Source organism: Leopardus geoffroyi, chromosome C2 (genome assembly GCF_018350155.1).
Source record: "Leopardus geoffroyi isolate Oge1 chromosome C2, O.geoffroyi_Oge1_pat1.0, whole genome shotgun sequence".
Lineage (NCBI taxonomy): Eukaryota > Metazoa > Chordata > Mammalia > Carnivora > Felidae > Leopardus > Leopardus geoffroyi.
The window spans coordinates 62,029,389-62,042,500 of record NC_059333.1 but is presented as its reverse complement, the minus strand read 5'-3'; the positions used below and the strand labels follow the sequence as shown (position 1 = coordinate 62,042,500).

At 41.5% G+C, this 13,112-nt stretch overlaps 1 protein-coding gene across 2 annotated transcripts in view; it reads right to left on the bottom strand.

The window, feature by feature from the left end:
* Positions 1–13,112, bottom strand: part of GAP43 (growth associated protein 43) — a 127,008-nt gene that overhangs the window by 93,823 nt on the left and 20,073 nt on the right. Inside the window, exon 1 of one of the 2 annotated variants that reach the window (XM_045436941.1) lies at positions 7,343–7,477. The exons of the other annotated variant lie outside the window; for it this stretch is intronic. Coding sequence (XP_045292897.1) covers positions 7,343–7,372 — 30 coding nt within the window. The 5' untranslated portion in view covers positions 7,373–7,477. Of the gene's footprint in view, positions 1–7,342; positions 7,478–13,112 lie in introns of those variants that run through there. 2 annotated transcript variants of the gene reach the window in all.

Below are 13,112 nucleotides of genomic sequence, written 5' to 3'. Positions count from 1 at the left end.
CCACCTTGTAAGGAGGACCAATGGAATTGAGTGTGCATTTACACAAAGCCAGCTCTGAAGAAGTCCACAGAATGGTCTCTGTTCCAAAACATCTCCCCTAATGACCCATTATGGTATCTCTCCCTTCCTACTTTTATCAATGAATATTATTTATTGAGAAGCTACTATGTGCTAGACAAAGCTTAAAATATCTATTCTGTCTAAAACACCTATTCGGAAAGCTGGAAAGAACACTTTTTCTTGAAGTTCTCTTTTCATAGCTTCACACATCAAACACTAGCCTGGGCCAATGTCGCTTAATCAGAAAACTCCACCCGGACCTGAAGAGGAAGAACAAAAGAAAAACTCAAAGAAAGAGATTGAAAGAGATTGCAAGCAATGAGCAAGATATGGAATAAGGGTGTGGAGATTAGAAAATATTACCTAGCTTTAGGAGCTGGAGACCAACATCACCTATAAATCATTTTATCTTATTGCTCTTCTGAAGGCCATGCCAATTCAGTCAGAGAAAATATACTACATAGAGTCTGGCCAAGATCATGTTCATAGAAAGCTGTGGTTGCAGTTTGCCCTATGGTAGCCACAATAGGCCGACTTCAGAATCCAAATCCCTTCAGTCTATTCAAATGTAAGACAAAGTTGATCTGATTCTCATTCACGTAACAGACATTTGAGGAGCTACTTACCATTTAACCCCCCTTTACCTCCATGAAAGATTTCCCTTTGTGGAACAGTATTCTGTGGATACTTCAGTGGGAAGGAAAGAAACCCAAAAGAAGACAAAATTGATTCTTGAACACAGGCCCCCCCCCACCCTCCGAGCACAGGCCAACACTACATGTACTTTTGGAAGTTTGTGTATCAATGAAATAAATCAACTAAGTAAACAAGAGATTGAGTCAACATGTGTAAGTAAGCACTGTGGGGTCCTAAAGGAAGGATGCTTGAAGATCCAAGATTGGTAACCATATGTCTAACCTCAGAGGGTGGACTAGTTTGCTGGGCTGGTGGTGGAAAAGGAGACTGAAGGGAGGTTTTCAAATAGTAACAGTTATAGTAGTTTGGAGAATTGCAATATAAATGGGCTCATTTTGTGCCTGCTTTCATTAAAAACTGATGGTTGTGCTACGTATAGGTTAATACTAAGAATCAATGATGATTAGCTTCACCTTAAAATTGGATGCCAATAGATTAAACAAAAATCTACTAGTGGTTCCATCCATTTAGATATGCCACAATTTATGGAAAGTTTGTAAGCCTGGTTTTGTATTAATTTAGGAAACATACAATGCACTGATAAAACCAATTACTGTATGTGTCAAACATTGTGATAGGCCTGGAAGTAGAGAAAGAATTAAGACTCCACCCAAGCAGCTCACAGTAGAGATGACAGTTCAGGGGGGAAAAAAAACAAATGCTATGTAGTAAAACAGGTGATATGATTGTGATGTTATAAAATATAGCATAGTCACAAATAAAGTGGAACTTAGGAAGGTCAAGAATGGCTTCAAAGAGCTAACTCTGACAGAGGAAATGTGAATTTTCCAGGCAGGGAGAAAGTGTCATGTCAGTATGTGCAAAGGCACCAAGGCCTGAAATACTGACGTGGTGTCATAAGGTGTGAGCAGGTATTTGAGGATGTCATTGGAAAGGTAGGCAAGATGGGGGCGCCTGGGTGGCTCAGTCGGTTGAACGTCCAACTTTGGCTCAGGTCATGATCTCCCAGTCTGTGAGTTCGAGCCTTGCGTTGGGCTCTGTGCTGACAGCTCAGAGCCTGGAGCCTGCTTCGGATTCTGTGTCTCCCTCTTTCTCTGCCCCTCCCCCGCTCATGCTCTGTCTCTCTCTCTGTCAAAAATAAATAAACATTAAAAAAATTTTTTTTTAAATAAAGAAAAAAAAAGAAAGGTAGGCAAGACTAGATCATGTCATCCATGTTGAGGACTTTATATTTTAGTTTACAGTTAACAAGGGACTACTGGTGTATTTCAACAAGGAAAATAAAATGACCAGATTTGCATTAGTTAAAGATTAAGTGTGGTGTTCTATGCAAGAAGAATTGGAGGAGACCAAGAGGGAGATAGGAAGTCTATGCAAGAAGCTATTGCCTTCGTCCAGATGAGAGGTAATGAAAGTCAGAACCAGGTTATTTGTGGTGGAGTTGAAAAGCAGAGGATGGATTCAAAAGCTTTTTACCTAGAATCAAAAAATTTATTATCTGGATGTGAGGATTGATAGAATGGACTGCCTCCAAGATTTTTCCCAGGTTCCTAGAACTCAGAAGCTGGATAGAAGGTATCATAGCATAAAAGTAGGAATCTACAGGAAGACTAAGTGGTACAACATAGAAGATACTGAGACTGGTTCTGTACATTATTGCGGGTGTCTGGAAATACCTAGACCTAGTGATATCCATGGATTAGGTGCTGAGGAAAGATATCTATAGTCTACAGATTTGGAAATCACCCAGTGGTTAAAACTCCCAACATGGATGACATCACCTAACGTATCAATGGATGTGTCAATTAGTGTGTCGATGGATGCCATCTACTGGATCAAGATCATTAACCAGAAGATAATTGATATTTGGGGGGAAGAGAGTGAAAAAGCCAGCAAGAAGACTGAGAAAAGCTTATCTGAGAGGGAGGAGAGCCAGGGTAGCTGCCAGGGGAGACAAGTGAGGAATTTCAGGAAGAGGAAGGGACCACAATACAAAATACCAAAGAGATATCAAGTAAGATGGAAACTGAAGAGTCACTTTTTGTGGTGTCTTTTTCAGAATACGAAAACAGAAGCTATATTAAAGTAAATGGAATAAGAAATGAGGAGTGATGAAGAAGAGGAATCACCCATGACCAGAAGGAACTGTTCGCTAACAATAGGCACACAACAATCCTGACAAACTGGCAATTCCAAGCCAAGAGTCAACATCACAAAACTTGGAGAGAAAATGTTCTCACTTTTGTATTGATTTTGTCTTCACGTGAGTTTGGTTTAATCCCTACAGATACTCTTTAGGGTCAGGAAGTCGGGTTTTTGTTAGTTTGGTTTTATTTTTTATTTTTTAGACTCCATCTCATAGGAAGAAACTGAAGCTCAATATTATGTGATTCATTCAAGATCACAGAATCATTAATTGGCATACACTGAGGACTCTCAGCACAGTGCTCTTCCCAACACCTCAGAGAATGTTAAGCAGACTTCAATACAATTTTGCGGAGGCAACCTGACCACACTTCAAAAGGGAGAGCTGCCCATAATCACTTTTTTTGCTGGACAACAGACACGTTTGGCTGCCTGAATGCTTCTATGATAGCTAATAAGGAAGTGAATAATTAAATGCTGTATCTTCTCTTGAGATGACCTGCTATGTGCATCATTTGAAATGTTCCTTTAATATTAGAGGAAGATTTTAGACTTATCTTACTCTGTCAATGAGAACAAGGGAACATTTGGTTAATATATATATATGCTCTACTGTTGACTGATAGAACCACCCCCCCCCCTTCTTTATGAAGCCAGGTAAAACTGAAGTCTGTGGATTAATCAGCCCCAGCCACAACACTGACAATTTCACCATGACGGAGGCAAAGGGAGACCCTAAGCCACTCTCCCTCTCTGAACAGGAGCTCTGCCCTTTCGAATAAAACATGAAAGGAGGTTTCTGTAGTTTTGCCAACTCAGCAAGAGAGAAAATTAACCCTACATTTTCTTATCCCAATTGCCTCCGCATGGGTGTGGAGGGGGGACCTGAGTTGCAGGCTGACAGCCTAAGGGCACAGGGCTCATTGTGAATGCACCCTGGCATGGGCTAGAAGGAATTAGAGTCACCAGATATGAACTCATTTCTAGATTTACCATGAATTTTCTAAGGTTCCCTGCAAGTCCAGATAATTTGGCAGGAAAAAAAAAAAGTGTCCTTAAATGATTGCTTCTTCTGGTTAAATTTGGATATGTGTGATAGAAATCACCATTAAAAAAAAAAACCAGTTTCAATTATATTAAGTAGAATGCTTCCATTTAATTAATTCACTTAGTCCCTGGGTGACACTGGGTGTGGCTCAGTGAGATTTAGGAGGAATCCAATTTATCACTAGGAGGAAGCGTCTGCACCAAGCGGCAAGGCGGCATCCTTCCACACCTTTCCAGCACTGCAAGGGAAAGGCGCAGTGAGGCTGGAATTCCAAACCACAGCTCACACTCTCTCAGATAAGATTTATTTGTTTTACGAGGAAAAAAGCAGATGTTGGTGGGGTTGAGAGGTGGGGGCTGGGGGTGGGGCTACTTGCTTGCCCCGGTATTCTTTACACTTAGATTGCAATTTAAAATCCTTATTTTTAAACAAAGGAAACACCTCAGTTCTCTGGCTTTGTGGACTCAGATCCCGTCTTGCAAGTTTTTCATCATCTGCAATATGCGCGGTAATTCAGCTATTTAAAGTTAGCCCCAAGATATTTGAAAATCACAAACCAATACAATCTCTGGGATTCTTTTATTTTATTCCTCCTCTGTCCACTCCTTTACCATCCTCTCATTGTCGCCCCATTCCCATTCTCTTCCTGCTCTAATATTCCAGAGTGGTAATTAATGGCTAATAAAGATCATTTACGCTTTCCTCTCACCCACTGGCCATGTATTACAACTCAGAAATCCAAGATTGCTTCTTTATGCGGCTCAAGTGGAAGAGGAAGGAAGTGCAATCCCTCCACCCCCTCCCACGTTTCTGCTGGATTTCATGGGTGTGGCAGAGTTTAGACCTTTGCAGGTTTTTGCCCTTGTTTTATTCCCTGTTAAGGACGAGGATGATGAATAGATGGCAGAAGGATAAACACAATCGGGTTCTGCCTTGAATGATATAGGATCATTTCACGCACAAGCAGGAAACCTGTGTGAGACTTAAGTACTCACGCTATATAAATGCCAGTCAGTGTAGTATGGAGCCCACGCCCTGAATACACCATTTCCTTCTGTCTGATTTAATGGTACCCTAAATACTGACTTACGTGAATGACACACAACAGTACTCAAGAGGGCACATGACCATTTCACACAGAAGTACACATGTATGAAATGCATGGGTAAATACAATATCTATACCTTTCATTTTCTCTCTCGAATATGAATTATGCTAAGACACATGCGGGCATGTGGAATCTATACAGAGTACATGCATGACTGTTGTACATGGAGTATGCGGATGCTACACGCATTTACATGCGAATTTCTACAACTCCCTAAACACACAATTTCAGCTTTATCACTCTGCACATCCCAGTGAATGCTTGGGGCTGTTAGTGAGATAGAACCCAAGTAAAGGCAGCTGTCCCCTTTTTGGGAAGGGAATTCTTTTAGCTTCAATTCCCTTTCTAAAATTATACTTGGTTTCCTTTGTTGAAGGGGGTGTGTGTATACTTGTATGTGTATACATACGGTGGCAAAAAGTTATAAACCGGTACATTTTTCTATCTGAAATTAAAGCTTTTCTAATGAATAGCATTGGCTTCCTTAGGGCTCCGCCTTCCTAAATTTTATTTCCTCATCTCACCAGTGGGGTAACCTCAGAACCTTTCCTTGACAGTGTGCTTAACCCAGCCACCTGTATCTATTGCATTTATGTATTAGAATGAAGGAAGACAAGGAAAGGAAATGTCCTGGTTTGAAAAATGAGCCAATGGAGGCATCAATCTCTGGAACCACAGAACATTTTAGGAAAGTGGTGCATGTAAGACTCTCATGCTCTTCTTCAAACACTCCTATAGGATCCACACACAAAACCCCTGGGGTACCTGCTTTATTTATTTATTTATTTATTTATTTAACTTATTTTCCCCATGCCTCTCCACCCTCTGCACCCACTGATCTGCTCTTCTGCTTCTTTCCCTTACCCTCCCTCTTCCTTCTCCATCCTTATCACCCCCCACCCCTCCTTCCAGGGCGATGGCTAAATGTGCAAAGCTGGCAGGCTGTTTCTTCTCCACTCCCCTCCACCCCCTTCGGATTCAGCGAGTGTATTACAAATTGCCCAATACCCAATACCTGTACAGGAATAATGCCCAAATCCTATCTCTTGCACCCCACCCCTAAGGCAATCAACCTGCAAAGGGCTTTTTTGACCCAGACGGCCTTCCTTCCCACGAGTATGCACACACACGCGCGCACACACACTTCCCCACACCTCACACCCATTTTTTTCTTCTCTTTCACCTTCGCCAAAATCACTCAAACACGTTCCAATAAATGTTTGAAAGCTTCATTTGAAGAATGCCAGGGCACTGCCGGTTGCTGCAGAATACTGAACTCGTCATTCCTCCCCACCTTCAGCCCAATCAAGTTTCTAAAATGTCTTTAAAGAAAGAAGTGAGCAATTTGCCATAGAAGAGAAACCTGGGTAGTGGGGGAGGGAACGAGGGGACTCGGATTCTCGCTAATCCCGTCTGTGTCCCTCTTCCTGATGAAAATGAGTCACCATGCTTATTATCCAAAATGCGAGCCCGTCTCCGGTCACTGACAACCCCAGGAAAGATGCGAGGGAAGGGAGAAGGGAAAAGACCTGATTTCCAACAGGTAATACTCGGCTCGTCTTTCCCATCCCATCGCAGCCCAAAGCTCCTAGGGGCGTGGTCCACCCTCTCCTCCGACCAGCTGGTGCACAATCGGCTACCGATCTTGGGAAGGGGATTTTCCCCTTCCACACGGCCAATTTCCCTCACAGCCCCAGTCGTCTTTAGCTTCTCTTAAAAAAAAAAAAAAAAAAAAAAAAAAAAAATCTCAAACCACAGTTTCATTCATTCATTGAAAAATAAATAAATAAATCCTTCCCATGTTTTTCCATTAATACCTGCGCCCATTTGAAGCTCCTGCATGGACGAAATAAGGCTTCTTCCGCAGCACATGTGAGAAAATTGTACGACAGAACAAGCAACACTTATTACTGAATATTATTCCTTCACCCCGCTTTTTTTGCAAATAATTTAAAGGACTGCCTCCCCATCTTGTAGGTAGAGTCCACATCTTCTCCCCACACCCCTCTCTATATCCACACCCGCAAAACCAGAGACCTAAAACGCTGAACATTCACTAAGAGCCCCCAAAATCTTATTTCTAGCCAAACAGGCATCTTTTTTTCTAACCTCATCCTAATTAGTAGCAGCGTTCCCAGACCAGAGCATGAAAGACAGACTGGAATAAAAGCTGGGATGCAACCATCAGTTACCATATGCTAAGGAAACGCGGGCACCATGGCCAGAGCACAAGCAGTTAAAATATTTTTTCCCCCTGCTTTTACAGGGAAATATTGCAGTCTGGTAATTTCACAACAGCAAGAAGTAAAAATCTTTAGCTCTACCTGTTTGGTTCTTCTCATACAGCACAGCATGGTTGTATCGTCCCTTGCCTTCTTCCTGCCTTCTCTCCTTCCTCCTCTCTCTTTCTTATTCCCCCCCTCTCCACCTCTTTTCTGCTCGCTTGCTCACTCGCTCTCTCGCGCTAGCGCGCTCTCCCTCTCCCTCCCTCCCTCCCTCTCTCTCTCTCCCTCACACACACCAGGGCAGTTAGCAGCAACTGTAAGGTCCACAGCTACTGCTCAACGCACATGCTCGCTCGCTCTCTCTCCTTCTCCCTCGCCGGCTCTCTCCTCTGCCCTCTCTTCCCCTCTTTTCTCCCCTTTCCCCCGTCTATCTGTCTTTTTCTTCCCTTTCTCTTTCTGAGAATTGTTCACTAGCTTTCAATGACTAATCACTTCCCCAGCCCCCACCCCCCTTCTAGACAGGCACCCCCCTCCCAGTCCCCTGCCAGCCTCATGAATATTTAAACATCTCCAATCTGGACCCAATTACCCACCGACTTTCCCACTGCATTGAGAGAGGATGGTGGGGTGGGGGTAGAGACGGATATTCCAGCCTGTTCTGGAGATTGGATGGAATGTGTTTTAGGGAAGAGGGGCTTGAGAAACGCTTGTATTTCTTTACTAACTCTTCTCTTTTCCGATATCATAAAAGCAAAGAACAGCTATTCCCAATGAGTAGTCAGACCTGTTCCAATATAAGTTATATTTGCTATTTAGATTTTATGTACATTTAATAATTGTGAGGGTGAAGTTCTCTCAAAAAAAAATGGAACAATATGTAAATATCACACTGTATGTGTATGCTTCTCAGTATTCATATAATCTAAAATACATATATAAGCTTAAGTATGCACAAAATCCTTGAGAAATCCACATGAATATGTAGCATTTTAAACATTCTAAGCACTTGAGTTAAGAAATGATAACCAATGTTTAGGAATTAGCATCCGTATCTAAAATCACATGGTGGTTCTTTTCTGAATGCACTCACACCTGTTTGAAAATTGGAGTTTCAAAAATATTATAAAAAAGGGGGGAGGGGCACGTGGGTGGCTCAGTTGGTTAAGCATCCAACTTTGACTCAGGTCATGATCTCACGGTTTGTGAGTTCAAGCCCTGCATCAGGCTCTGTGCTGACAGCTCAGAGCCTGGAGCCTGCTTTGGATTCTGTGTCTCCCTCTCTCTCTGCCCCTCCCCTGCTTGTGCTCTGTCTGTCTCTCAAAAATAAATAAATGTTAAAAAAAATTTTTTTTTTAAAGAAAACTGGGGTTTCTTCTAATTTTACTAAAGAAGTAGAACACATTTGAAAAATAAGTCTGTGTAATATTAATGGTACCCAAAATGATAGTTTACGGTTTGGGCAAGAAGAATAAAAGTAAACTTAATTGTTATGAGAAAAAAAAAAAACAACACCTATATTGTGATGTCTATGTCTTCAATTCCTTCTATGGCCTTTCATAATTTGGTAGAGGAAAATATGACTTTAAGAAAAAGTATATACAAATTTTTAGACATATGGTACTGTGTGATCTTGAGAATGTTACTAAGCCTCTCTGTACCTAATTTTCTAATCTGTAAAACAGGAATTATAATGCCAACAAGTTGTGAGGACCAAATAATATAATGTACATAAAGCATACATTGGAATGGAGCCATTCTTAATACATAGTAACTTTATCTTAGAGACTGTACTTTTCTGAAGTTTTGGTGGCATTTTTAAGTGAATATCTCAAGGAACTTTTCAAACTATTTCTTGTTGTTCATTAGTGATGACAAAGATCCCCAATAAAACACCTCATATTCTTTCCAGTCTCTCCTAGACACAACTTTACTTAGTAGATTTCAACCAGTTTATTATCATACATATTATTGGGATTACTGAGCTTAATAGGTGCTTAATACATTTTTACAAAATTCAAGATACATCCATCTCAGAATGGACTATCATCGAGATATTTAAGGGGTGATGGTTATAAGGTATCCCCAGAGGTCTTTCTGAGAATGATCTACTTCAAATCCAGCCTTACTTGTTCTTTTACTCGTATTTGCTTCTTAATTTTCGTATTTTACGATTTGAAACAGAATTAAATCCTGAGTTTAATATTTTTTTTAAGTTTATTTATTTATTTTGAGAGAGAGAGAGCTTGAGTGTGGAAGGGGCAGAGAGGGAGAGAGAGAATCCCAAGCAGGCTCTGCATTGTCAGCACAGAGCCCAACATGAGGCTATTATCTCACAAACCGTGACATGATTTCGTGAGCCAAAATCAAGAGTCGGGTGCTTGACCAACTAAGCCACCCAGGCACCCCTGAATTTAATATTTTTTAATGTAATAATGAGTCTAGTCAGGGTCAGCTTTCAAAAACAATGGATGTAACTGGCGAAGAGGGCAAAGAATGGGTAACAAATGACTCCATCAGAGACATTCCAGTTGTGGGTGAGGACCACCCTACCTGCCTGCTGGGGACTAGAGATTAGAGATGAAAGGAAGCAGAGGAGGTGAAGACTGGGGGCAAAGGAGAAGAAATTGCTTCTTTTGGTGTTTAAATAGACACATGACTTCACTGATTAAGATCATTTTGTCAACTATGGCAACCTAGTTGGCCATAGAATGGGGCTAACTCCTATCCTTTTCAATCCACTCCCCTCTGCCTTCCCAATTATATCTTGTTTTGGGAAGCAACCTTGGAAACAACATGATATAATGAAGTCAAACAGAGCCTAGAGCTCAAAACCAGGCATAGGCATGGGTGAGCTCTGTGAGTAAATACATTAAACCATCTTTTTTTTTTTTTTTTAATCTTTAATGTTTATTTTTGAGAGAGAAAGTGAGAGAGAGAGTGAGCAGGGAAGAAGCAGAGAGAGAGACAGCAGAATCTGAAGAAGGCTCCAGGCTTTGCACTGTCAGCACAGAGCCAGACATGGGGCTCAGACCCACGAACTATGAGATCATGACCTGAGCTGAAGTTGGACACTTAACCGACTGAGTCACCCAGGTTTACACCCAGGCTTTCATCTATTACCCAAAATGAGGTAGGTATGATCTTTAATCCCATTTTGATAGCGATACTAAAGCTAAGTGAATTAAGTACCTAGACTAGGTCACACGGCTAATAAGAGGTAAAGCTTGGACTCCAAAACCCTCTTAACCACTAAGCTACATGGCATTCAGTGGTCCTCTACACCTCATTACCTCTGGTCCTGAGGGAATTAGATGATGCAGTGGAAGTTTTTGTGGTGAAATGAAATCAGCATTCTGCAAGGTCCACCTAACAGTCCCAGCCCTTGCCTTAAGACCCATGGAGGACAAGCTGATACCCTCATCCAACGGGAAGCCCTCTGTATACTTCTGACCAAATATCACATATTTCAACCACTCTAAGGTGCCTCAATATTTAAGGTCCTCACCATTTCAAATACCACCCTTTGGACATACTACATTCAGTCAATGAACCTCTAAAATTACTTTCCATAAGGGAGCTCAAAATTCCAAATTTAGTTTAAATATTATGGAATCAATTCCAGTACATTTTTCCCCCCTGAGCAATGGAGGTTATAGGATGGTAAAAGAATGAGAAAGAGAAAAGCACACTGATCTGATCTTGGCAGACAGATGAATGATAAGATAAGGTAAGATAAGATAAGATGAGATGAGATGAGATGGGATGAGATACCAGTATTGTCCTGATACCTACTAGTGTATTCAGTGGACCCACTAATCCTTATCCCCTTACAATCAATCCCAGTAAATGCCTAGGCGTAAGCCCCATGGTTAAACCTTATATAAATTTAATTAGCAGAATAACTAATGAGACTGTCAGGTAACTTCCTAACTATAGGTTAGGCAGTAACATCATTCTAGAAAAGTGTGAAGAGTGGTGGAGGACAGGTGCCAGTTCCATTCTCAGATCTCTTTGAACTTCATACTAAAGTGATACTGTTTTCATAATAAGCCCAGAAGTCTCTGGGCTTTACTAAGGGCTTTGTCTAGCTGTATGCCATTTTAGGAATAGTACTGGCACTTGAGAGAAGAGTGTCAGTAATGTTCCTCTTTTTATTTTCCTTTTCAGGTGCTAATTTTTCTTAACTTTTAGTCTTAGCTTTTTACCTACTGTATTCTTTGGCTACAGCTGCCATAACAAAATATCACGAACTGAGTGGCTTAAACAATGGAAATTTATTTTCTCACAGTTCTGAAGGCTGAAGTCCAAGATCAAGATGCCGGCAGGATTGGTTTCTTCTGAGGGCTCTACGGGAAGTATCTATTCCAGGCCTCTCTCCTTGGCTTGCAGAAGGCCACCCTCCTACTGCCTCTTCACATGGTTGTTCCTCTGTGCACGCAAATCCCTAATGTCCAAATTTCTTCTTAAAGGACATCAGTCATATTGGGTTAGAGTCCACTCATGTGACCTCATTTAACCTCAATTACCTCTTTAAAAGCCCTAGATCCAAATACAGTCACATTCTGAGATACTGGGGGTTAGAGCTTCAACATATGTCTTTCGGAAAACACAGTTCAGCCCTTAACACCTAAATTCTCCTTTGGTACTTTTGCATATCATTTACTTATGCAACATTTTACTAAAACATCCCACCCTCAAGGAGATACACACATATGTGAAAAGTGAAACAAATGTTGACATGATTCAATGTCAAATGTGAGCTACAAGAATTTAGAACATGAGAGAAATCACGATAGGGTACACCTTTCATTTCATGATTAGGATTTGAAAAAGTACAGAAGACACAATGAGTTTTAGAGAAGGGAAAGAGGTCATTTTGGAAAAGGCAAAATGTACAACTAATCACTGAATGATCCAGAGACTGTCAATATGCGGAAGAGGGGCAGTTGTAAAGGAGGGTAGAAAGAGTGAACCTTAGAAGGGCAGGCCACACTCAGATTGGGAAGAGCCTTAAGGGTCGGGCAAAGGGGGTGTATTAGTGTCCTAGGGCGGCCATAACAAATTTCTGCAAAGGTGGGGGCTTAAGAGAACAGAAATTTATTCTTTCAAATTTCCGGGTGTCCAGATTTAGTGTTGGCAGGATTAGTTCCTTCTGGAGCCTCTGAGGGAGAGTCCATTCCATCACCTTCTCCTAGCCTCTGGTGGCTATGGCAGTCCTTGGCATTTCTTGGTCTGAAGATGCATCAGTCCACTCTGCCTCCATCATCACATGGGCTCCCTTCCCTCAGTCTCTGAGTCTTTCCCTCTTTTTATGAGGACACTTGTCATTGAATACAGGGTCCACTCTAAATCCAAGATGCTCTCATTTCAGGATCCTTAAATTAATTACATCTCCAAAGAGCCTTTATCCAAGTAAGACCACAGTCCTCGAACTGAGGGTTAGGGTTTAGACACAGATTTTTGAAGAACACAAGTCAACCTACTAGAGAGGATTAGACATAAGGTTTGTTACCGCAACAGTTTAGACAATGCCTATTGTAATGTTGTATGGTATGGAATGGTGAGAAGAGCACACTGGGGCCTGGTGAGAGAATTACAGAATTGTTCTAATGCCTAGGTCAGGGAGGAAAGGTGGAGAGAAAGTGAACTGTCATTCACTGATTGCCCAGTATGTTTCAGGTATCACATATTCTGTACTTTCCCATATTTTGTCTCATTCACCTCACAGAAGAATATCTTGGGGGAAGAGGAAAATGGAAGAACCAAAAGTGGTTTGGAGATTGGGCCTGGGCAGCCTTGAGAAGGAAAATAGGAAATCCAGATGTGAGGAGGTCCAGAAAAAGGGCTGGTGCTGTGAGGGAGGTGATGA